At 43.3% G+C, this 27,062-nt stretch overlaps 1 protein-coding gene across 4 annotated transcripts in view; it reads left to right on the plus strand.

Moving 5' to 3' along the window:
* LOC135876128 (SAM and SH3 domain-containing protein 1-like) overlaps nucleotides 1–27,062 on the plus strand; it is an 873,117-nt gene that overhangs the window by 805,852 nt on the left and 40,203 nt on the right. For 2 of the 4 annotated variants that reach the window (XM_065401314.1, XM_065401315.1), the window contains exons 1-2: nucleotides 9,623–9,634; nucleotides 16,220–16,352. In XM_065401314.1, the coding sequence (XP_065257386.1) occupies nucleotides 9,623–9,634; nucleotides 16,220–16,352 (145 nt within the window). Of the gene's footprint in view, nucleotides 1–9,622; nucleotides 9,635–16,219; nucleotides 16,353–27,062 lie in introns of those variants that run through there. The other 2 variants (XM_065401311.1, XM_065401313.1) reach the window with 1 other exon arrangement.

The following is a 27,062-nucleotide window of genomic DNA, read 5'->3' on the forward strand; positions in this document are numbered from 1 at the left end:
TAACCAGAGTGTCTGAACTAAATATAAGTTGGGACAGATGGTTAAACATAAGGGGTTCCCACATGCTACAGGAGACCACTGAAAACAAAATGGGCAATTAAGGGTTAGTAGAAAGTAGGGTATGTTACAACTTGTTGTAATGAACCATAAAACCAGTGTTTCTGTTGAGTCCATGGTTTTTAGTGTCTAGCAAAGTTTTGAATTTAAGTTCCCAGGCTTTTGAAAGTGTTGTGCAGATTTCCTTTGAGGATGAGGATTGAGAGGTCATTTTTGTGAAAAGTGTTCACCTGCAGGTAATAGAACGGTTTTGGTTTTTGTCGTTGTTCTGTGTGAGTTCATTCAAGAGCATAGAGATTGTCTGATTTCACCCACAAAGTTGTTGTTGGGGCATTTGATGCACTGAATGGGGTACACCACACATTGTGTTAGTCATGCTTAGGACCCAGGAATCTTGAAAGATGTGTTGGGGGGGTATTGATCATCATAGCAGTGGAGAGATGTCTTCAGGTTGTGCATCTATTGTTCTCGCAGGGTGTCGTGCCGCTTTGAGCTGGTATGTCCTGGCCTGTGGGGAGCTTCCTTCTGACAATGAGGTTGGTGAGGTTGGGGGTTTGTTCAAAGGTCAGAAGAGGGGCTTTGGGAAATATTTCTTTCGGGGTGTGGTCCCCATGAATATAGGTTGTAATTGAACAGAAGAACAGCCATACTGGGTCAGACCAATGGTCCATCTAGCCCAGTATCCTGTCTTCAACAGTAGCCTGTGCCAGGTGCTTCAGAGGAAACGAACAGAACTGACAATCATTGAGTAATCCATCCCCTGTCATCCACTCCCAGATTCTGGCAATCAGAGGCTAGGGACACCCAGAGCATGGGATTGCATCCATGACCATCTTGGCTAATAGCCATTGATGAGCCTATCCTCCAGGAACTTATCTAATTCTTTTTTTAAACTCTGTTCAAAAAAGACATCTTAGTCGGCTCTTTTCCAAGCTGAACAGTTCCAGTCTTTTTAATCTCTCCTCATATGGAAGCTGTTCCATACCCTTAATCATTTTTGTTGCCCTTCTCTGTACTTTTTCCAATTCTAATAAAGCTTTTCTGAGATGGGGTGACTAGAACTTAGATGGCATACTATGGATTTGTATAGTGGCATTATGATATTTTCTATCTTATTATCTAACCTTTTCTTAATGGTCCTAACATTCTGTTAGCATTTTTGACTGCTGCTGTACATTGAGTGGATGTTTTCAAAGAACTACCCACAATAACTCCAAGATCTTTCTTGAGTGGTAAAAGCTAATTTAGACCCCATCATTTTGTTTGGATACTTGGAATTATGTTTTCCAGTGTGCATTACTTTGCATTTATCAACATTGGATTCCATCTGCCATTTTGTTGCCCAGTCACCCAGTTTTGTGAGATCCCTTTGTAACTCTTCTCAGTCTGCTTTGGACTTAGAAAATTACTCAAGATAGTTATCATCTACAAATTTTGCCACCTCACTGTTTCTCCCTTTTTCCAGATCATGTATGAATATGTTGAACAGTACAGACCCCTGGGGAACACTGCTATTTGCCTCTCTCCATTGTGAAAACTGACCATTTATTCATACCCTTTGTTTCCGGTCTTTTAACCAGTTACTGATCCATGAGAGGACCTTCCATCTTGTTTGCTTTCCCAAACAGGGTATCATCAATCAGCAAAGGGCAGGAGTGTCATCTCTCTTGTGTCTGAAGAGAGGCTGCCTTCTGTTGTTTCCAGGTTGTTAATAGTAAGGTTGTTTGTTTTTTTAAATTTGCTAAGCCAGTAGCTGACTTGGTTCTCTGCCAAGTTTGTGCAGTTTACCTTTTAATCTCATTACTCCGTGACCAGTTTGTTTTGCAGGAAGTATATCTATTACTCACTTGTATAGGAAGCCAATATCCCTGCTCTATGGGAATAGTTGCTGTCTTTTTGGTTAGATAGGGCATCTAGAGTGTAGAATTTCTAATTATTTTACTTAAATATATCTTAATATTTTGATTTCATGTCTCTTCTGGAATAAAGGCTGGTCTCATTAACTCTCTAGACATGCTCTCACTGCCTCTTGCCAAGTGTTAGGACATAAAGCAGGTGCAGGTTACAAACAAGACCCTCCTTGGATTTTATATAAGTGCTTATTTGTCCTCTCCTAGGAGTTGGAAAGTCTGGGGGAAGAAAAGGGAAGGTTTCATGACCACATTGCTTTCTTTTGTATGCCAACTGATGTGTCTTCTGTGCTCTGCAAAGATACTGGCCTATTTGATAAATCTGGAGACTGAAATCTTCTGCTCATCCAAAGTGGGAGTACAGCATGGAGATAGCCGTGCATAGCTCCCTACCCTGCTCTACAAATGTGCCTCAACCCTTACTTGAAAGAACCATCATCACTAGGATGATATGGCATAATTCTCTCTCCATGCACCTCTACTGAGACTGCTAACTGGTACCAGTTGTCATGATCTGTTCTTTTTTTGTTTGTTTTGTGTGGGTTTTAGGGAGAGAGTATTGTGACAGAAAGTGTACCCACCACAATATACCCACTTGGCCAGAGACCACTAATAAAAATCACTGACATTTTCTTTAGGTATAAGTTAAATTAAGTCATAATTATCATTGGCTGAATTGTTTGTACTTTATCAGAGGGGTAGCCGTGTTAGTCTGAATCTGTAAAAAGCAACAGAGGGTCCTGTGGCACCTTTAAGACTAACAGAAGTATTGGAGCATAAGCTTTCGTGGGTGAATGCCCACTTCATCTTGTGAAGTGGGCATTCACCCACGAAAGCTTATGCTCCAATACTTCTGTTAGTCTTAAAGGTGCCACAGGACCCTCTGTTGCTGTTTGTACTTTGTTTCAACTTTGATGAAGAAAGAGCTGGCTGCTATCCAGAAATCTGATTTGCTAGCACAGACTCAAAATGGGATTATATGGTTTCATTTGAAGAGAGTTCCTCTTTTAACCATGCGGTACTCCTGTAGCTTCCCATACTGCTTGGTGCCCTTGTCAGTCTCAGCAAAGAGAGCAAGGAATGAATAGGCCTAGAAAATGAACTGCTCCTTCATTCCTGCCAGGAGTGAAGCCACGTTATCAGTGGGGAAACAAGCACTACCGCTATCCCGGTTGTACCTGCCCTTTGAATAAACAGAGGACTTCACTCTCCAGGGCTGTCAACTCAGCACCTTTCACCAGCACTAAATTAACCCACCCACTTATTTTCTTTGTAAAGCATGTCAGCAGATCGGGACTAACTCCTGAGGTATATAATGCAAATCACCATCTACTGTAAGGCCATTGCTTAGAAAAGCTTCCTACTTGATTTCTGCTGTTATCCATCTTATGCTAATACATTTCTTAATAAGAGGAAATAGAGTCCCCACAGAAAATAGTTCCAGTGAGTACCAAAGGTGCTTTTACTGTTTTCATTCTTTATAATTTTTCACAAAGGACGTGTTTCATTTTACTACATAGCTTAATGGGCCTAAGATTTAAAAGAATGTGAAGCATTGATTTTTGCATCTGGCCACAGCCAGAGACAGGATACTGAACTAGTTGGACCACAGGGCTGATCCACTATGGCAATTCCTATGTACCTTTGTCCAATTTATAATTAAATAACTATTTAAAGAGGTTCTAAAATGTTAAATCAGGAATTATGCATGCACCTGCCCCCCTTTTATAAAACTGTTGGGAATAAAACATGGTTAAATAAAAGTCTACTGTTAGAATTGGCTCTTAGCATTACAGTTACTATTATATTGGTTGATAAATATAAAGAAGTTGAAAAATTCCAGTATAATTTCTTTAAAACCAATTCTGTCCCAAAATCTAAGAAAAATGACAGTAAATCTGTAATGCTGCACTATGTAACAGAATTGTAATGATTAAGACTGCTGATACTTTCCAAATGTAGCAATTCTTTAAAAATCTCTACTGATTTTAGTCTTGTTACAAATGGATTCCTGAATCCTTCAACCAGTTGTTCAAGTTGTTATTGCTAATAATCTGAGACTCTACATTATAGTAACCAGGAAAAAAGCCCAGCTCTTTATGTTGTAATATAGTCAGTTGAACTAATTGGAAGTAAATTAAAAGCCAGTGAATATTCACAATCTGTATTTATCATTAGCCAAGGAGAGAATATGAGGAATATTTATCATTTGTAATTATTTCAGTCACTACAGTGTACAAGGTGATACTGACATATATAGATTGATAGCTTTAACATTTTGAAAAATTATTTAGTCCTAGAGAGTATGAACTTTCAGGCATTAGAACTAGCATATCTTTGTCTCTAACAAATGGAGACTTCTAAGTTTATGCAAGAAGTTTTTCTCCATGAAAAGCTGGAGGGTGGAAGTGGATGTTTGTGTTGTACTGTTTCTTGAGGAGCTTATGGTCCCTCAAGGGCTTGCATGATCTTTGAAGTAGTGGAAGGAAGCTGGTTGCTGAGCATGCTTTTGGATGAATGCAGAGCTTTTTGTTTTTACACTGTACTGTATTTAGTCCTGTTTCAACACAGGTTTGTCAGTTCCAGCATGCACTGATGTGATTTAATGTCTCTGCACCTCCTTATAATATTGGCAATGCTTAGAAATAGTTATAACAAAGAAAGAATCCGTAATTGTCAAAACTAGCTTTATAGTCATAGCACTGAATTCCCAGGTTACATGTAGAACATAGGACCTCATCCTATAAGGTGCTGAATGCCCTCATCTCCCACTGACATCACAGGCTCAGCAGCTCACAATTAGGTCCTAGTGAGGTTGGCTAAAGAACTACAGCATAACAAAAGACCTGACCTTTCCCCAAACATATGGCCAACTTTATTGCCCCACGGGTGTAGTAATCTACGGGAACATTAACAAGAGAAACACAAATCAGCATTTTAGGTTCCAGTGAGCAATTCAGTATTTAAAAGTTGTATGAGTACTGTGTGGTGATGATGATATAGCAGGAGTTAGTCAAAGATTTGTTAATACTTGGCTTTTAAAAACTGTTATTTTTTCCCTTTCAGTCTGAAATTTTCCAGAGCATTTCTAAAACGTACAAGAGATGCCTATTTGGGTGTAGGGTTAAAAATAAAACTTAATCAGTTTTTTTGCCATTACAGATCACCATGGGGGCCATCTCCATGCTGTGATCAGAAACTGTCTCGCTATTTGTAGGTTTAATCACCATTGTGGCTTGTAGGGCTCTAGTGTTTCCCTGACCATTGTTACAAGGAAATTTTATTTTCTAACAACCAGCTTATGCTAAACTATTGACTATGAGGCAACTCAGCTGATGGGTAGCCCAGCAAAACTCCCATTGACTTTCAACTTGAGTTGTACATGCTTACGCTAGTGCTGAATTTGGCCCTATATAATTAATTTGTAAGAAGTCTAAGAAAAACATCCCTGTCAATATTGCTAAAAATAAAAAGGATTAGAAGCCTTCAGGCAACAACTGTATTTAAACATAGTGGTAGCCAGCACAGTTCTGATCATGTGGACAAGGTCATGCTGTCTTAATTTACTACAAGATATTAGGCCGTTATATGGAGGGGGAGGCTTCATTAATATTTCCTCCTCCGGGCTAACATGTTACCTTGTTCTTTCTATACTTTTCCCCATCTGGCAGCTGCCTATTTCACCTACTTTCTATTCAGCTGGTTAACAGTTCTTTCTATGGAATATGCCATCCTCCATGTATGAATCAGCCAGCAGGAGATGCTGTAAATGTAATGTGGTTTCCCTCTCCCCACGCTGTCCCTTTGAAGACTAAGCATGTTACTTCTGGAACAAAGTCTTGCTCAGCTCAGGAATCAAGAGTTTCAAAATCCATGTGTTTCATTCCCCCACTTGGCAGGCCTGTGCTGAATAATCTTTAGCTATGGTACAACAGAGAATCTTAATTGAGCTCAAGTTGATTGCCACTTGCCTCCCCCGGGATTGGCGTTTCCTTCATTTTGCTTATGATGGTGCCTTTAATCATTTTACTGTTGTAAAAATATTGTAATAACAGAATTTAAATTATTTCACCCCTCATTAGGGGTATGTGTGTTCTGCACAAATCTTACAGCAGCTTGTAGAGTTCATATACAGCATTCCCCCCAGGGCTGGCTCTGGCTTTTTTACCGCCCCAAGCAAAAAAAAAAAAAACGGAAAAAAAACCTGCGGCGCGGCTGGAGCCAGGGTGCAGGGCGACTCCCTGCGCTGCAGATGTGTCCCGGCTAGCGGAGGGGGAGGCAGCGGGGGAAGAGAGAGAAGGGGGGCGGCCAGGGCTTCAGCGGGGCGCTCGCCACGTGGCCCCAACCGCCACGCCACCTGCCGGGAGGGCTCCGCTCCGGTCGGCGGGGAGGGAAGGACGCGGGCTGCCCTGCCGGGCTTGCTACAGACCTGGCACTGGCTGGGGCAGACGGAGTGCGCAGCCCACTCCCAACAGGGCGCTCCCCTCCTCCGCGCCGCCGCCCCCTACAGGGCGGCCGGATCGGCAAACAAACAAACAAACAAAAACCCAAAAAAGCGGCTGTGCCGCCCTAGCATTGGGCGGAATGCTGCCCCATAGAATCTGCCGCCCCAAGCACGAGCTTGCTCGGCTGGTGCCTGGAGCCGGCCCTGATTCCCCCCTAGCACGGGTATAAGTAGCAGTGTAGAGGTGAGGCACTACTTAGGCAAATAAAGACATGCCAGAACCTTAGGGTATATACCCTACATGGCTCTCTATGCACCCAAGCAGTGCCTCCCCCATCTACACTGCTATTTTTAGCAGTGTAGTGTCCTGCTGATGGAGCCTTTTCCCACCATGGGGGAAGGCTCTGGTAGGGGAAAGGCAGCAGGGAAAGGTTCTGACAGCTCCCTGGAATGGGGAAAGGCTCCAGCAGAGGGGAGCTGCCAGACTCTTTACCTGCTGCTTCTCCCCTCCCTCCCTCCTCCCCCCCCCGTGCCAGAGCCTTTCATTGCCATGTATAGCTACATGCTACAGTGTGGACACCACCTGCTTTCCACTGTGACATGTAGCCACATGTGTAGTGCCTGTACCCTACATACCACTGCCTATATAGACAAGGCCTTAAAGGGGCCTCTGTTATTCTGAACCATCTTTGATATGAATTTAACTACATTTAATCACTTCACAGTTCTCACTCAAGGTTTTTATTCTAGTCCAAGAAACTGGTTCTCATGGATGATGATGTTAAACTCCATTCATTTTTAGCAGGGCTTTGGAGCTGTGCTCCGACTCTGCTCCAGCTCCAGGCAAAAACCTGGAGTTCCACTGCTATGGAGCTGCTCCGCACTCCAGCTCCGGGCTCCGCTCCAAAGCCCTGATTTTTAGTACAGTGTATTCCAAAGAATGGTGGTCTCCCCAGACCACCTCAGCCCTGCCAAAACATGTCACGCAAAAGGCTGCTAAGACGTACCATCGCTAGAAGCACTATTTCAGTATTATTTGGGCTGATGAAAAATGTACTAGACCTTGAGGGAGAATGAGGGAGGAATTTTACTGCAACAGACATTAAATAGATCTTGATTCTGCCACTCTTACTCATTCTGAGTGGTACATTACTATGCATGTCATCCCATTAAAATTAATTAGACTAATTACCTAGTATAAGGTACTATTCAACAGGAGGAATTGTCGCAGTATCTGGCTCACGAACGGAGCAGTCAAAGATGTGTCCTAAAAAGTTATTTTAACTGAAAACCTGCAAATAGTTAACATTTTGAAACTTGCCTCAGCAACTATTCCAGAATAGACAGACCTCCTAGGAGAATTACATTTTTTTTTTTATTTCTACAGAAATATGACACACATTTCCCACTAATTTCAGCAGGCAATGTCATCGCCAGCTAATGTGTAATGTGTCTCTCATCTGACTAGCCATTGGTGAACTCCTTTGATTTCTTCATAAGTAATACTGGTCCAAATTCAGCTCTGGTGTTACTGAATTTTAATGCTAGGGATAATTTGCACAATATGTTTAATTTATACGGTTACTTTTGCTAAGTGGCAAACACATTTTTGACCCCTTACAATTTTTGTAAAGACGGGAGTAATTTTCTTCTAACCTTACAGTATGGTCCATATTATCACATCCAAACTCTACACAATGTTATATACACAGCCTGTGCTGTGATTAGCTTTGTGAAATGTTCTTAATGAAACCTGAAACCAGGCAAAACTGAAGTTGCAAGCCCAAAACTTGGGCCAGCTTTGCCCATGCTTGAATCTGGGACAAATTTCAAGTGAAGCTGGCCAGTGTCTCATGGAAATCTGAGAAAGCTCAGCGGTTTCTCCCAAAGCTCAGAAGTTTCAGCTGAGTTTTACTTGGATTTTTGGGGTTCAAGTGAACAGCAAAACTCAGAGGGTATGAAACTCATCAAATCAAAACCAGAAAAAGGTTCACATGATTTCTATGGATCTGAAAGGCCCTGCTTTGCACAGGTTTGGCTTTATGGACATTGGTACTAAGATGGAGAAAGTAAAAAAGTATCCAGATGGCTAGATGGGTCATGAAAGAACAACATGTTGCACACACCAAAAGGGCCAGATTCTCGGTACTGCTCCTGCTGCTTGAAACAGCAGTAAGTCAAAGTGCACTACGGAACTTTTAGTGGGCAGTAATGGGGTCCATGTGGCGTGGTAGTATGTGCAGGCTGGTGTGCTGTAGATTTACACCCAGTTTGCTGTACACTATGTCTCCGTGTGGACAAGCCCTCAGATTATCTCCCAGGAAAGGTGGAGATCCGGCACGAGGCAAGAGATTTGAGCTCAGCCTTGGGAGAAAAGGGAGAGAGCTCACTTTTCATGTGCACGTTCTAGTGCCTGGCGAAGCAGCATCATGATAACCTGAGCTAAACTGAGATTTTGGTCAGTAAGATTCGGGAGAGAACTTAAATGGCACTCGGGTGAGGGAAGAACATTTGAATTCCCACTTAATGATTATTAAAAAATTAGATTCTGTAATTTCAAGAATAACGTTCAGGCAAGGGTTATTTTTCAGTGGGGATCTCTCTGGGGGCTTTTTGTCAAAAGAATAAAAAAAACCAAACCCAACCTGGTAAAAGATTTTAGTTGTATTTCCTAGAGAGACAGTCTCCACTCTAGCAGTAGTGTTTGAGGGTCAGTTCTCATCCTGGCTTTGCACAGATTCTCTGTATGTTTTTTTTCTTTCACTGAAATTCCATAGACAGTAATTAAGGAACTGGAGGCCAGCAAGAGGTCAGCAACCCTTCGTCAGTGAAAACAGGGATTGTTTGCCATGTACAACACTCCCTTTTTTCCTTGTGGTGAATAGAAGATTTGCTTAGAGCTGATGACTTATGCCTTTCTTGCAAGCTATGCAGCTAGCAAGTAACTGGGGGAATCAGTCAGTGAGCAGAAAGCAGCTAATTGAGTCCAGCAACATACTTTTTTTCTTCTTTACATATTAACCAGTGGAGTCGGAGCCAGTGTGATGACTGATAATTTAACTCTGGAGAAGAGGTGTCTTGTGCACAGGATACTAATCGAATATAGTACTTAAGAAGAAGTGCCTAATCCTAAATTTTAGGGTTACAAAGCTGACAGAGCAGGAGTTGAGCACTTGGGGGAATTATTCGGAACTGAGCTGTAGGCCTATAAATGCCGAAGCCGGTAAGTCATTAAGTGTGTGGATGATACGGAGAGGATGTGCCTCCTGTCTCAGAGAGAGAAAAGGCTTTTGTGGTTATTCTTAGGCACCGCGTAACATGCTGAGCTTTTCTTGTCTCCTCTTTTCCTTTCCCTGGGACTCTGTACTCTCCTCTGTTCTATTTTCCAGTCCCCGACTATAGTCGGGCTTCTTGAGGGGGAGGGGGGTGTTTTTCCCTGCCCCGATAGTAAAATGATTATATTTTTGGCGGGCGTAAAGCTTGTTTCAGAGAGAAAGGGAGAAGGGACACATGTAACCACGTCTCCCAACGCAAGAATCAAATCTGTTTGATTTGACATAGGCTCAGAGTTCTGGAATGATTAATAAGTGGTTAATTATGGGGCACATCGTACATAGAACTTGTGTATTTGCCCCATTCTGCCCCTCAAGAATTGTCTGACTGTCCCAACACAATTGCAATTTGGACTCAAATTTGGAGATTTGTTGGGAGATTTTCTGGTTCAGTACAGGAATAAACTATTACTAGGGCATGAAATTAATTTCAGAAGTTTGATATCTTTCCAAATGGCTTCATACAGCTTGAGTAAAACATCATGTATGTTTTTGTTTACAGAGCTGAAGCAGATAAATCAAGTAAGCTGGATTTATCTGGACATGGCCCTGATATTTCTTAAATACTTCTATTTTATTAGGAGTGGGCTAGCAAGCAATCATACATTATGTGTTTTACAAAGAATGCCTCTGAAACCCTGAAGTGATCCCAAAAATTTCCCTGCAGAGTGTTCGCTACTTCTGTTTTATATTAGTCCAATAATTCCATATACTCTCATAAATGGGAACACGCTTTATAAAGCTCTAATTCAAGCAGGGAAGTTAGGATTGTTCACTATTATTATTTATATACCACCTAAAATGGACTGGATAGTGTTTCATAGATCTAGAACAAGGTACATATCTTTGCCCCAAAGAACTTATGTTGACAGCATAAAAAAGTCAAATGGGGAGGAGGCAAGCGGGATGGAGGACAGTAAGTTATGGGGCTGCAGTGCTTATTTTAGTCCCTGGATTACTTTTTTTAAACAATTACTTTTAAAATTGTTCTAATTTTGGTTTAAGGGATTGTGGGAAAATATGGTTTTTGAGACTAGCTATTGAAGGAAGAAGGGGAGGTTGTGTGGGGTACAGAATCAAGGAGGACATTCTGGGCATAGAGCATGGCAAAGGTGGTGGCACAGTTACGGTTTCAAGAACATTTTCACAGTCTTATGGTCACGCTTGCTCTCAGAGAAAGAGCTGAGGCTGCAGCTACAGCTTGGAGTTATACTTTTCCAGTCATTCAATGCATGATTGTTGCAGTTCTCTGTATGCAGTCCTTGGTATTTACAGATGCTGTTAATTTAATTCCAGTTTCCCTGTAGCCCTTCGTGCGGTTGTGTTCTCCAATAGAGTTCTCCAAACTGGCCCAGTTTCTTCACTATTAGAACATTGCAGATGTGTCAAAGATGCACTTGTTCCAAAAGAAGCTGGGAAAGGAGACTCCGCCCAAGCATAAGTGCCAAATAGGCCCCATAGGCTTTGCTCTATTCCACTGGCAGCAGAATGGCGCACTGTCTCTTTAAAGCATGTATCATTTTTTGCATTGGCTTGGTCAATTTGTTATGGTTTAAAACTGTGGAGCCAGCTGTCTGCAATCTGATGTAATGTTGCCATGGAAACTAGAAATGAAACACTTAAGCGTTCACCACAGAATTACTACATACAGCATTAGCCAAAATAATTAAAAGTTGAGCCATATGGGCTTTTGGATGGAAAAAATTTGAAGCAGCAAGGATGGAAATTAGGTTGTTCCTATTTACAGTACTGTAAATCCATTTGTTTTCCCTTTCGAATATTCAGGAAGGTCTCTTAATAAGGCTACTTAAGAGTCAGGGTATTATGCATATTAGATGCCTCTATTTGCTGTAAAGAAAGGGTTAACTGTGCTGAAATTTAGTGTAATAGGATAGCCTTATACGTGTAGCAATAAAATATTTATAGACTCACTGCACTGTACGCGCTCTCTGACCTCTGAGTGGGACACCTACCATGCTGACTGCTATAAAGTGCCCTTTCTGATTGCTAGCCTTGATTGCTGTGGGACCTTTCCCTGCAGGAAGCCATTGATTGTAACGTAGATTTCCTTTGTCACCTATAAAATTGTTCCACCTCAGGGCAACACTTTGCAAAGGTCAGGGCCGGCTCTAGCGTTTTTGCCGCCCCAAGCAGCCAAAAAAAAAAAAAAAAAGCCGCGATCGCAAGCGGCAGCAGCTCTACCACCGCTTCATTCTACAGCGGCAGGTCCTTCGCTCCGAGAGGGAGTGACGGCCCCGCCACCGAATTGCCGCCAAATGGTCAGACGTGCCGCCCCCCTCTTCATTGGCCGCCCCAGGCACCTGCTTGCTACGCTGGTGCCTGGAGCCAGCCCTGGCAAAGGTCTCCCCTGAATAGCCAGAGATTATGCCTGTACTTTTGTATTGTTACAATACGTTGAAAGACTTAAGAAGATTTTGATAGCAACTTTGATAGCAAGCAGCATTGAAAAAGCCTACAGGAGAACGGTTGCTAGAGCTGGGTGGAAAATGGTTTTCCCAGCCTGTGAGAAATTTTGAGACTTGGAACATTTTTTCCCCATCCCAAATTGGGATGAAAAGTTGAAATGTTGAAAAATTTTGTGAACCAAAAAATAAAGAGAAAATAAGAGGATCAGATCAATCAAAACATTTTATTTTGATCATTTTGACACATTTGGTTCCAATTTTGACCTTTTTTATTTTTTTCACATTTTAAAATTATAAATGAATTTACATTTCAAAATGAAAAGCCATTTCAAACCAAAAAATGGAACTTTTTGTTCAGAAAACACCAAAATGTCCTGTTTCAATAATTTCAAAACTTTTTTTCAAAATTGCTTTCAAAATGGGAAATCTGTCAAACCCAATCCTTTTCCATAAACAATTTGTTTCAAAGAATCAGCATTTTCCAACAAAAAAGTTATTAACTGAAAAAAATCCAGACCAGCTCTTGTGACTACCACTTGTAATGACAGATGCGTAAGGCCTAATCTATAAGATATTAACAGTCTTTCTCCCCTACAAAAGAAAATATAGATATATATTCTGTGCCACACACTCTCCTGCTTGGTAGGAAAGTTCTGCTGGTCAGACTCTGCTGTTGCTTTTAATCAAACAAATATCCCTCAATCTGCTGACAATGCTCCTACTAATACAGCCCAATATGCTGCTGGCCTTCTTGACAACAAGGGCACACTGCTGACTCATATCCAGCTTCTTGTCAACTGTAATCCCCAAGTCCTTTTCTGCAGAACTGCTGCTCAGCCAGTTGGTCCCCAGCCTGTAGTGGTGCATGGGATTCTTCCTTCCTAAGTGCAGGACTCTGCACTTGTCCTTGTTGAACCTCATCAGATTTCTTTTGGCCCAATCCTCCAATTTGTCTAGATCACTCTGGACCCTATCCCTACCCTCCAGCGTATCTACCTCTCCCCCCAGCTTAGGGTCATCTGCGAACTTGCTGAGGGTGCAATTCATCCCATCATCCAGATCATTAATAAAAATGTTGAACAAAACCAGCCCCAGGACCGATTCCTGGGGCACTCCGCTTGATACCGGCTGCCAACTAGACATTGAGCCGTTGATCACTACCCGTTGAGCCCGACAATCTAGCCAGCTTTCTATCCACCTTATAGTCCATTCATCCAATCCATACTCCTTTAACTTGCTGGCAGGGCCGGCTCCAGCTTTTTTGCCGCCCCAAGCAGTGAAAAAAAGAGAAAAAAGAAAAACCCAATTGAGCTGCCGCCGAAGTGCCGCCGAAGAGGAGGAGAGGGAGTGAAGGGCCCACCGCCGAATTCTGAGGCGGAGTGATTGAGCTGCCGCTGAATTGCCGCCGCAGACCACAGACGTGCCACCCCAATAACGGACGGAGTGACGCCGCTTTCTGTTGGCCACCCCAGGCACCTGCTTCGTTCGCTGGTACCTGGAGCCAGCCCTGCTTGCTGGCAAGAATACTGTGGGAGACCGTATCAAAAGCTTTGCTAAAGTCAAGATATATCACATCCACCGCTTTCCCCATATCCACAGAGCCAGTTATCTCATCATAGAAGGCAATCAGGTTGGTCAGGCATGATTTGCCCTTGGTGAATCCATGTTGACTGTTCCTGATCACCTTCCTCTCCTCCAAGTGCTTCAAAATGGATTCCTTGAGGACCTGCTCCATGATTTTGCCCGGGACTGAAGTGAGGCTGACCAGTCTGTAGTTATTCCCCTCTATTGGGCACTGGTGAGGCCACATCTAGAGTATTGTATCCAGTTTTGGTCCCCCCACTACAGAAGGGATGTGGACAAATTGGAGGGAGTCCAGCGGAAGGCAACAAAAATGATTTGGGGGCTGGGGCATATGACTTATGAGGAGAGACTGAGGGAACTGGGCTTATTTAGTCTGCAGAAGAGAAGAGTGAGGGGGAATTTGATAGCAGCCTTCAACTACCTGAAGGGTTCCAAAGAGGATGGAGCTCGGCTGTTCTCTGTGGTGGCAGATGACAGAACAAGGAGCAATGGTCTCAAGTTGCAGTGAGGGAGGTCTAGGTTGGATATTAGGAAACAGTATTTCACTAAGAGGGTGGTGAAGCACTCGAATGGGTTACCTAAGGAGGTGGTGGACTCTCCATCCTTAGAGGTTTTTAAGTCCTGGTTTGGCAAAACCCTGGCTGGGATGATTTAGTTGGTGTTGGTCCTGCTTTGAGCAGGGGATTGGACTAGATGACCTCCTGAGGTCTCTTCCAACCCTGATATTCTATGATTCTATGATGTATCTTTCTTTAAATCAGTCTGCTGCTATCCTACTTTGTTGTGTTAAAATAATAATCTTTCACTCTGGGTAACTAATTACATACTGTGTTGGTCCCTATGATAAATGCACTCACTGGGTCTTTCAGATTCTTTGTGTTTAGCAACATTGGAACTGCCATACTGCATCCGTCCAGCAGACCATTTCGTCCTTTTTATTTTAGAATAATGTGAATTTTGTTTTAATCAAGTAAATTGAGGAATGTGGGTCAAATGCTCTGCTGGCACAACTCCACTGGCTTCAAAGGAATTGCACCAGCAGAAAATTTGGCCCTGTGAGGGATATATTTTCAAAGCTGTACCTAATTCCCATTGACTTTCAATAAGCGGCATCTCAGTGCCATTTTGGACTTTGAAAATATACCCCAGTGTGTTTGCCGTTTGACATCCTGTCCTGTGGTTTATATTGTTATTCCATTCTGACCTTTATGTATATTTTTAAAGCCTATAAGCTCTCCTATTTTGCCAGCCTTTAAATAGGCTCACAGTTAGGTAAAAACAGGGTGGGTTTTTTTCATGAGAAGAAAATAATGCAGTCTGACATAGAAGCTCAGATGATCTAAAGTTCATTGAGAGGAAGATGCATTAAGATTTTTGAGCTGGACCTTAGAATGTGATGAATTGGCTGGGGTGTCACACACAAAGACAAAGGTATACAATGTGTGCTGCACTCCAGCTGGAATGGGCAGTGTTTGCTGGAATGCACTGCATACAGTGCTAGTCCTGTACTGTAAGAGCTGGAGTGCCTTCCTCCCCCCTCCCCCCCTTTTTACATTCTAAATAGATTAAAACAGAGGAAGTAGCATATTGAACGTTGGATCTGTCTCGAAAATTGGAACCCTCATTTCGTCCACAAGGAATAAATTGTTTCAGCTTGTTGTGTGTCTGCTGCTGGAGCGAGGGAATTTTTATTTGCCTCTGTAATGTTTGATACTTGAGGGAAAACAGCTGGAACTGAGCATAATGGATCAGACGCAAAATGAAACGGGATGCTGGGGAATATGGACTATACTGTATATCTGAAAAGGTCAGAGTTTTCCCTTGGTCATTGTTGGAGGAATGCTGTGTCCATCCTAAGCCTAGCCTTGAGAGCCTTCCAAAAGAGTGTGGGATTAGGGGGAGGGAGGAGAAAGAGGATTTTGTAGCTGTGGCGGCGTGTAACTAATGAACGAGACAGAGGATGAAGTATCTTCCTTCCCGTCCCCTTCTTGCACTGCTGGTTTTGATTTTCTGGGAAGACTGGAAAAAGTCAATGATAGAGTTTCAGTTTGGAGAAGCTGTTTATTACCAGGTTTAAATGGCAAGTTCCGACAGGCCAGACAAACCAGTGCCTGACCCAAACCACAGGAGCGTAACTGGTATGGTAAGAAGAGCCCTGCCTGCAATGCATTGAAAGAGGACGTGAAAGTAGTTATTACACAATGCATGGAAAGGAAGACAAGGGCAGCAATGTATTTCAGTGCTTTTAGGACCTCACGTTGCACAGAATTAGAAGTCAAAATGGTATGTTATGCACTTTGAAATCTGTCAATAATTTCAATGCTTCTCTCTGACCTGGGTGGAGAATATAATGCCAATTACAGAGCTGCTTTGACACAGAGCAGCAGCTGGGTTGGGTTAACTTGACTTCAAGGAGCAAGCTATGGAACAATTACTTTATTAACATTCCCTTTGTTTCTTTGCCAGTCAAGAGAACAATCGGATGATGAAACAGAGGAGTCGGTGAAGTTTAAGAGGTTGCACAAGCTGGTTAACTCTACTCGCAGAGTCAGAAAGAAACTAATTAGGGTGGAAGAAATGAAAAAACCCAGCACAGAAGGTAAAAGCAAAGTGCATACAGTTATTCTCAATTAAACTGAACGGGTGACTTTGTTTCTGTGTTGAATAGAGAAGGTTGGGGGCGGGGAGCCTTCTGAGTGAGGGGTAATAAGAAAGATTGTACTCGTTGCCATAAACTTGTAGCTCTGTGAAATTGGGTGGTGTTTTCTATAAAGATTGAGTTATCCCAGCTGTTTTAAGACTTTAAGGAGAGCAATGTGGCTGTTTGGGAGGTGGTTACTGCTACAGCTGAAGGTCTGTTAGCACTCCAATTGCAATATTGGAGAGTCCTTTTATCTGGAGGTTAGAACTTGGCTTTATTTTCATCCCCTCTGTTGTATTTTGTGGAAAGAATGAAAGGTAGCAGAAATTCCATGACATTTGTGCCCCTATTATGTCACAAGCAGCGGAGCAGAGCCACCCTGACTTGGTTCTCTTTTTCCAAGCCTTTGGAGACACCTTTGCAAGAACATTCCCCAATTGCAGCTCTAAGGATTTGGAAGGGGAGTGGCTGGTTGGTGAAGGTGGAACTATTCTACATGGTATCATTCTTTGGCAAGGCCAGAGAATTTCTATCACACATTCTTGCTGCACTAACTCCATCTCTGTGCCTTCTATGATCCTGGTGGAAAACATGTAGGCAAACAATTACAGCATGCAAAAGCCATGCTGCTGGTGGAGAGAGAGCCTAGGGAGAGGTGCAGAAGTGCTCACCCTGTCGATATGTCTACACTGCAGTTAACTTGGGTGATCAGTACCTGGGTCTGAGCACTGGAGTTAGCCTAGCCTGTATGTGAGCAGCAACACTGCAATGCCAGACCCAAATTACTGGTGCTGTGCTCACCTATGTGTGTCGCTAGGACTTGTAGGGTCATTCCCATTATTCTTTGTGCTGCAGTAAACTGAGCTGCTCTATGGTTCTTTCTTAGTGAATTATAGAACTTGTCTGTCCTCCTGGACATAGACGGAAGTATGAAGGCGCTGGAGAACTGTCAGCACTCGAATAATTTAGCCTATATCCTCACTGCAAAGTAGGCGGGTTACCAGCCTGAGTGAAGGCCTCATTCAGGTTTTAGCCTCTAGCCCCATACAAGCCAGCTAGCCTGGGTTGAAAGCACCACTAACCTTGGGGTGAGATGGTTTTGTGTGTGAATGGGAGGGAGTTGGGGCAACACCTGAGTAACAGCCCAAGTTTATTCTGCAGTGAAGACACAACCCCTGAGTGAATGCCCCAAGGTGGTGGATTTCTCCCAGGACTGCTACACTGGGAGGAAGGAGGCCCATCTATGGCTACTCCTTCCCCCAAGTACTCCAGAGACCCAAAATTATGCAGGGGTGACCCCCAAACATTCTGGGTAAACTAGGACCCAGGTGTTGCCTGTCTGCCATCCCCCCACCATGTGGCCTTTGAGGGGAAACTGCAGAAAGAATAGGGTTGCCAGGCATCCAGTTTTCAACTGGAATGCCCAGTCAAAAAGGGACCCTGGCGGCTCCGGTTAGCACCGCTGACCAGGCTACTAAAACTTTTTTTTTTTTTTGGTTTACTATCAGTTTGGTCCAGCAAAAGCTATTGATCTTAACAAGCTAATCAGTATTTAATGACTCTTAGACTTTAAGGCCAGAAAGGGACCATCATGTTCATCTAGTCTGACCTCCCACACATCGCAGGCCACAGAACCTTACCCACCCTGTAATAGACCCGTAACCTCTGGCTGAGTTACTGAAGTCCTCAAATCAGGTTACAGAGAATCCACCATTTACACTAGTTTAACCCTGCAAGTCACCTGTGCCCCATGCTGCAGAGGAAAGTTAAAAAAACAAACAAACCAGGATCTCTGCCAATCCTGACCCAAGGGAAAATTCCTTCCTGACCCCAAATATGATGATCAGTTAGACCCTGAGCACATGAACAAGACCTACCAGCCAGACACCTGGGAAAGAATTCTCTGTAGTAACTCAGAGCCCTCCCCATCTAGCATCCCATCACTGGTTATTGGAGATGCCACTGTAGGCAGTTTCCTCATACCATCCCCTCCATAAACCTATCAAGCTCAGTCTTAAAGCCAGTCAGGTTTTTTGCCCCCACTGCTCCCTTTGGAAGGCTGTTCTAAAACTTCACTCCTCTGATGGTTAGAAACCTCCATCTAATTTCAAGACTAAACTTGTCATCCATTTGTTCTTAAGTCCACAATGGCACTTAATTTAAATAATTCCTCTCCCTCCCTGGTATTTATCCCTATGATATATTAATAGAGAGCAGTCATATCTCCCCTCAGCCTTCTTTTGGTTAGACTAAACAAGCCAAGCTCTTTGAGTCTCCGCTCATTAGGAAGGTTTTCCATTCCTCAGATCGTCCTAGTAGCCCTTCTCTGCACCTGTTCCAGTTTGAATTAAACTTTCTTAAACATGGGAGACCAGAACTGCACAAAGTATTCCAGATGAGGTCTCACCATAATAATGGTACTAACCCCTCCTTATCTCTACTGGTAATGCCTCACTTGATGCATCCTAGGACTGCATTAGCCTTTTTCATGGCCACATCACATTGGCGGCGCATAGTCATATTGGAATCAACCAATACACCCAGGTCTTCCTCCTCTTCTGTCACTTCCAACTGATAAGTCTTCAACTTATAGCAAAAATTCTTGATGTTAGTACCTAAGTGCAAGTCATGCACTTAGCACTATTAAATTTCATCCCATTTATTCCTCAAATTGTCAAGGTCATCCAGATCTTCTTGTATGATATTCCAGTCCTCCTCCATCTGCAAAGTTTATTAGCACACTCCCATTAATAAAAGTGTTAATTAAGATTGGTCCCAAGATCAGTTCATGAGGAATTCCACTAGTAACCTCCTTCCAGCTTGACAGTTCATCTTTCAGTATGACCCATTGTAGTCTCCCTTTTAACCAGTTCCTTATTCACTTTTCAATTCTCATATTAATCCCCATCTTCTCCAATTTAACTAATAATTTCCCATATGGAACTGTATCAAATGCCTTACTGAAATCCAGGTAGATTGTCTAAAAAATCAGTTATCTTCTCAAAGGAGATCAAGTTAATCTGGCATGATCTACCTTTTGTAAAACCATGTAGTATTTTATCCCAGTTATCATTTACCTCTCTGTCCTTAACTAATTTCTCTTTCAAAATTTGTTCCAAGACCTTTCATACAATTGAGGTCAAACTAACAGGCCTTTAGTTTCCCAGATCACTTTTTTCCCCTTAAAAATATACAGTAAAAGCTGTTTTACCAACCAGCACTTCACCAACCAGAAAACTTTATAAACCAGCATTTCTGATCTTCCTTGAAAGTCCAGTTTATAGTTCGGTTGGTGTGCGGCTGGCAGGGGGTTGGGGCATGGGAGGGGGTGCAGAGCGAGGGCTCTGGGAGGGAGTTTGGGTGCGGGAAGGGGCTTGGGGTGTGGGATGCCGGATCCAGGGGCCGCTCACCTCGGGCAGCTCCCCGCAAGTGGCGACCTGTCCTGGCTGCTCCTAGGCAGAGGTGTGGCAGACAGCTCTGCATGCTGCCTACACCCACAGTCTGCGGTTCCCGGCCAATGGGAGCTGTGGAGCCAGAGCTGAGGGCAGGGTACGGCGGGGGCAGCGCACAGAGCTGCCTGCCACGCCTCCGCCTAGGAGCAGCCAGGACAGATCGCCGCTTGCAGGGAGCCACCCGAGGTGAGCGGCCCCTAGATCCAGCACCCCTCCAGCACCCAAACTCCCTCCCCAAGCCTGCACCCCAACCCCCATCCCTGCACTCCCTCCCACACCCAAACTCCCTCCCTCTTAGTTAACTGGCATTTTTCACTTATTGGCACCCCCCATTCCCCCAACATGCCCAGTAAAACAGCTTTTACTGTATTAACAAATCTCCAGTCATAGCGTATGACTGCCGAGTTTACAGATTCATTAAAAATCCTTGCTATTGGATTGCAATTTCATGTGCCAGTTCCTTTAATATTCTTGGATGGAGATTATCCATGTCCCCCCAATTTAGTCCCATTAAACTGTTTGAGTTTGACTTCCACCTTGGATGTGGTAATTTCTGTTTTCAATATCCTTGCTCCCATTAGCCAGCCTGCCACTCTCCCTAAGCTCTTCATTAGCCTTATTAAAAATGGAGGCAAAGTATTTGTTTAGGTGTTGGGCCATGCCTAGATTATCTTTAATCTCTACCCCATTCTCAAATATCCTCTTTAGAGGTCCCATTTCTTCTTTCCTTGTTTTCTTTTTATTTATATGGCTATAGAACCTTTTAATATTGGTTTTAATTTCCTGAAGGTCCAGCTCTGCTTGGATTTTGGCAGTTCTCACTTTATCTCTACATTTTTCTGACCTCCAAGAGGTGGCTTTCCTTGCTGATCCAACTCATCTTCCATTCCTGGTAGGCTTTCAGTTAATCACCTGTTTGAAATACTTGCTCTGCAACCTTTCCCTACGAATTTTTTCCGCTTTCTTGGGATGCAGGCTTCAGATTGTTTCTGCAACTTTGATTTAAAGTACTTCCAAGCGTCCTCCATGTTCAGATTCTTGAGTTCTCCAGTCTGGTCCTCTTTCCTAACTAATTCCCTTAATTTTGTAAAGTTTTTGCCCTTTTGAAATCAAGGGCCCTAGTTGCAGATCTATTTTTGTTTATCCTTTCATTTAGTTTACACTGAATTAGCTGATGATCACTCCAACCAAGATTGTCCCCTACAATCAGTTTTTATGTGAGGTCATCACTACTCACAAATACCAAATCTAAAATGGTGTCACCTCTTGTTGGTTCAGTGACTATTTGGTGAAGAAATCTGTCAGCTTTCACATCCAGGAAAATCTGGGCTCTACTATTATTAGTAGCACGTGTCCTCCAATCTATATCAGGGAAGTTAGTCTCCCATAATCATACAATTCCTAATAGTAATTATTTCATTAAAAACATTAAATAGGTCTCTATCCATATCCTTATCAGATCCTGGAGATCTGTAGCATACCCGAAGCACTATGTCAGGGGAACCTCTAGTAGCTTTTTCCCCAAAAAGTGATTTTGGTGCAAAACAGATTCTGTCTTATCCATTCCATCACTTCTAATTACTTTACAGTCTAACTCATCATTAATATACAATGCTACTTCACCACCTTTACCTTTATTTTTGTCTTTTGTGGACAGCACATGCCCTTCAATACCTGCACTCCAATCATGATTATTATTCCATCATGTTTCTATTATCCCTATAATATCTGGTTTCACTTCCTGTACAAGTAGTTCTAGTTCCTCCATTCTGTTACTCAGGCTCCTTGCATTGGTGTACAAACATCTTAATTGTTGCTGGTTAGCTTTGCCCACATTCCTCGCTTGATTGGGTACAGTCTTTCTACTGCCAGTATCACCTACCTGACTTCTAGCTTTGTTGGTATCAGCACTATCTTTCCTCTTAATGTCCATTCTCCTACCCACTGCTGTTCCTGTCTCCATTGCTGTACCCTTTCTTATTTGATTTTCCTCCCGCTCAATGTTAGAATCAAATGTGGAGACTTCATGAGCATCTCCCAACCATCTCCCCCTATTTCCTTATTTAAAGCTCTTTATCTGTATTTTATTTGTATCAATCTCCATCCCAGAAGTCTATTTCCCTCCCTATTTAGGTGGAGTCTGTGACGTTGTGCAGTCTATATGGTTTTATAAAAATATAAGTGAGTATAATGTAACTGGGATATGCTTCATGCAAAAGGTCTCTTGTAAGGTATCATTACAAAGCTTATAATCTACTGAGTGTGATCATCCGATTTGTATAAATGTACCACTCTTGTATCTAAAACTAGAAATATAAAACATAACTCTGAGGGCCTATTGTAATTATGTAAAGTGTGGGCCATTAATGATGGTTTGGAATCTTGATGACTCCCATTAACAAGGACCATTGTCTGCAGATGACTGTGTTTACCTGTGAGTCTTCCTGTATATGTGTGCTGGCAAGTGAGTAATGAAGTCTTGCAGTGACATGTGATCATGTCACCTGAACTGGAATCCATCTTTAACCTGGTGCTTTTCCAGTGAGGGGGGGTGGAAACCCAGAGAGACAAAGGGTTCCCGCCTTATGCAAAAGATATATAAAGGGGTGGAAGAGAACAGAGGGGGAGAGGAGCCATCATGGAGAATCCCCTAGATAACACCTAAGCTGGAACAAAAGCTGTACCAGGGGAAAGAATTGTGCCCAGGCCTGGAAGGTGTCCAGTCTGAGAAAAACTTACTGAAGCATCTCTGAGGGTGAGATTATCTGTATCTAGTTTGATTAGGCATAGATTTGCGCATTTTATTTTATTTTGCTTGTGACTTACTTTGTTCTGTCTGTTACTACTTTGAACCACTTAAATCCTACTGTCTGTATTTAATAAAATCACTTTTTATTTAGTAATTTACTCAGAGTATGTATTAATACCTGGGGGAGCAAACAACTGTGCATATCTCTCTATCAGTGTTATAGAGGGCGAACAATTTATGAGTTTGCCCTGCATAAACTTTATGCAGGGTAAAACGGATTTATCTGGGTTTAGACCCCATTGGGAGTTGGGCATCTGAGTGCTAAAGACAAGCACACTCCTGTGAGCTGGGTTTCGGGTAAACTTGCAGCTTTGGGACTAGTAATTCAGACCCTGAGTCTTTGTTAGAGCAGACTGGAGTGTCTGGCTCAGCAAAACAGGGTGCTGGAGTCCTGAGCTGGCAGGGAAAACAGAAGCAGGGGTAGTCTTTGCACATTGGGTGGCAGCTCCCAAGGGGGTTTCTGTGATCCAACCCGTCACAGTGGCGTAGTCGGCAGGATCTGTGCACAGCTGATTGCTTTGAGATACTGGTAGTGATTTTAAGTGAATTTTAAGTGTGGTGGCTGAAGAACAGACAAAGTGGTTACTGGTTTGTTATTTTCTGTTTGCTTATTTCGGGAAAGGGAATTAGGGACAGAAAAGGAAGCAAAATAAGTAAGAATGAAGATCAAAAGAAGCTAAAACTACACAAGTTGCAAATTGCCCAGAAAGACTGAACAATGGGCGCTGGGAATGTCTCTGTTAACTAAAAAGCCCCTGAGCTGAGTCCATCTCAGTTTCAGTGAACTGCAGATGGGTGTGGCCCAACCTCTGTCTGTGCTGAAGCTGACTGGAGTGTCTAACCTAGCAAGACAGGAGGGGAGGGGTGCCTGTTCTGGCAGGAGGGTGTTCTCTGTGGTATCCCAGCTCATCAAGTGATGGTCTCAAGGGAAAACAAATGGAAATTGATGTACAATTTGCCTGGAAAAAGGCTGACCTGGAAAAAGAAAAGGCTGCCCACCAGCCTGGACTTAAGAGACAAAGCAAGTAAGACCCAGAAGCATGACCTGGCTGTAATGGAGTGGAAGAGGTGCACAGAGACATGTATCCTGGAGCTGGAAGTTGGGGTCCTGGTGACTGCTGCGGTGGGAACAAACCCCAAGGACTCTAGCTGGAAGCAAACCCAACCTGAGTGAAAGGGGGGGGATTTTGCTGGCCAGCGAAAGGTCCCTCATAGCTGGTAGCTGTGAGCCTACAGCTGGGTCAGGGTCTCTTTCCCTTTTGGGGGACACAGGAGTGTCTGCCCAGTAGGGGAGCCCAAAAACGAATTTTAGGTATACTGCCTCCGCCATGGTCAGTGTCCAAGTCTCTGGCAGTAAGTTCAGGAGGAGGGTGTGACGTTGTGCAGTCTATATGGTTTTATAAAAATATAAGTGAGTATAATGTAACTGGGATATGCTTCATGCAAAAGGTCTCTTGTAAGGTATCATTACAAAGCTTATAATCTACTGAGTGTGATCATCCGATTTGTATAAATGTACCACTCTTGTATCTAAAACTAGAAATATAAAACATAACTCTGAGGGCCTATTGTAATTATGTAAAGTGTGGGCCATTAATGATGGTTTGGAATCTTGATGACTCCCATTAACAAGGACCATTGTCTGCAGATGACTGTGTTTACCTGTGAGTCTTCCTGTATATGTGTGCTGGCAAGTGAGTAATGAAGTCTTGCAGTGACATGTGATCATGTCACCTGAACTGGAATCCATCTTTAACCTGGTGCTTTTCCAGTGAGGGGGGGTGGAAACCCAGAGAGACAAAGGGTTCCCGCCTTATGCAAAAGATATATAAAGGGGTGGAAGAGAACAGAGGGGGAGAGGAGCCATCATGGAGAATCCCCTAGATAACACCTAAGCTGGAACAAAAGCTGTACCAGGGGAAAGAATTGTGCCCAGGCCTGGAAGGTGTCCAGTCTGAGAAAAACTTACTGAAGCATCTCTGAGGGTGAGATTATCTGTATCTAGTTTGATTAGGCATAGATTTGCGCATTTTATTTTATTTTGCTTGTGACTTACTTTGTTCTGTCTGTTACTACTTTGAACCACTTAAATCCTACTGTCTGTATTTAATAAAATCACTTTTTATTTAGTAATTTACTCAGAGTATGTATTAATACCTGGGGGAGCAAACAACTGTGCATATCTCTCTATCAGTGTTATAGAGGGCGAACAATTTATGAGTTTGCCCTGCATAAACTTTATGCAGGGTAAAACGGATTTATCTGGGTTTAGACCCCATTGGGAGTTGGGCATCTGAGTGCTAAAGACAAGCACACTCCTGTGAGCTGGGTTTCGGGTAAACTTGCAGCTTTGGGACTAGTAATTCAGACCCTGAGTCTTTGTTAGAGCAGACTGGAGTGTCTGGCTCAGCAAAACAGGGTGCTGGAGTCCTGAGCTGGCAGGGAAAACAGAAGCAGGGGTAGTCTTTGCACATTGGGTGGCAGCTCCCAAGGGGGTTTCTGTGATCCAACCCGTCACAGAGTCCATCCCATGAGACCTGTCCTCTGCCCATGAATGCCTCCCAGTGGTCAAACATCCCAAAGCCCTCCTTATAGCACCACTGCCTGAGCTATCTATTGATCACCATAATCTTGTCTGTCTGCTAGGGACAAGTAGAATCCCACTGAAGATCACCTGAGCCTCCATTTCCTTAAGCATCTTCCCCAGCCTGGCGTAGTCTCCCTTGATACGTTCCAGTGAGAATCTAGCTGTGTCATTTGTTCCCACATGAAGGACAATCAGTGGATTCTTTCCTATTCCCATCAGGATCCTCTTCAGCCTCAGGTCCACATCCCGTATCTTAGTTTCTGGCAGACAGCACACCCTTTATGTTTTCTGGATCAGCTCTGGTGACAGGCCTGTCTGCTCTTCTTAGTAGAGAGTTACCAATCACATAGACCTGTCTTTCCTTGTGATGGTCATTCTCCAGCCTTCCTCTAGTTCTTTCTGTCTGCAAGTCCTCTTGTCTTTTATTCTCCCTTGCAATCTTCTGCAAGTCATCCTGTATTCTCTTGGGGTTCTGAACTCCGGGTAGCTCCACTGACTCTTCCCATAAGACTGTCCGCTCTTCTCTTCTTCCTTGCCCTCCCTCTTTCAGTTACGGCCTGCTGTTCGCCTTTACCATTGTCCAACTCAGCAAACCTGTTCCTGGGCTCTGTTTATCCCTCACTAGCCCATCATTTTTCCTTTGCCTAGTTCTTGTAGTCTCATGCTTCCATTGGCCACTTTCCTCACCCAGCAGTCTCCCCTCAGAGTTCTTCAGGCCAGTTCACATCTGAGTCTTGACTTTTCCCTTCAGCCTCCTCTTACCTTCCCTCCCTCATCTGCTCAAATCCCCTTTGAAATCAACTGTATTTTCCACCTTCATCTCCAAACCTCGGATCTTCTCTTCCAACTGCTCTATCAAGCAGCACTTCATACAAACGAAACTCTTTTCAGGGACCCACTCTAGGATCATGTAAATCCTGCAGCTTCTGCATCTGGTCATCTTCATTGTCTCTTTCATTGCTTGGTTCACTCCCACTTCTGCCTCTGTCTGGCATAGACTTCCCACCTCAAGTCCTGTCAAGGAAAAAGAAAAACAACAAACAAACAAACATACAAATACAAAAACCCAAACAATACCAGAACACCAGACACACCGCTCCCACAAACTCCCACTCATATGCCCCTGTTTACAGCTCAGTTTGCTGTCTCCTGTGCCACTGGCTGGTTGCTTGGTTGTCTTTATAGGCCCCCTAATCAGAGAAGCCCCATTCCCTAATCAGGACTCTGCTCCTCTCAGATCATACTGCCCCCTAACTGCCTCTGCAAACTGAACAGAAATCAGAAAAAACACACATCACCCACAACAATGTCACTGACTGCCACTAAGGAACAGGGTCTTGCCTCCTTCTTTCTCCTCCAACAGAACTCCCACTCAAATGCCCCTGTTTACAGCTCTGTTTGCTGGCTCATGTGCCACTACTCATTAAAGTGTATGAGTAGGCTCAGTTACCATAGGATCTGTACTGGGAACCTGTACTGCTCAACATATTCATAAGTGATCTGGAAAAGGGGGTGAACAGTGAGGTGGCTAAATTTAAGACTATACAGAATAATTCATAAATCCAAAGCTGACTGTGAAGAGTTTCAAAGGAGTTTCACTAAACTGGGTGACAAAATGGCAGATTAAATTCAGTGTTGATAAGTGTAAAGTAATTCACACTGGAAAAAATACACTCAGCTGTACATACAAAATGGTGGGGTCTAAATTAGCTGTTACCACTCAAGAAAGAGATCTTGGTGTCATTGTGGATAGTTCTCTGAAAACATCCGATCAATGTGCGGAAGCAATAAAAAAAGCTAATAGAACATTAGGAACCTTT

This window comes from Emys orbicularis, chromosome 3, assembly GCF_028017835.1.
Source record: "Emys orbicularis isolate rEmyOrb1 chromosome 3, rEmyOrb1.hap1, whole genome shotgun sequence".
NCBI classification, from domain to species: domain Eukaryota; kingdom Metazoa; phylum Chordata; order Testudines; family Emydidae; genus Emys; species Emys orbicularis.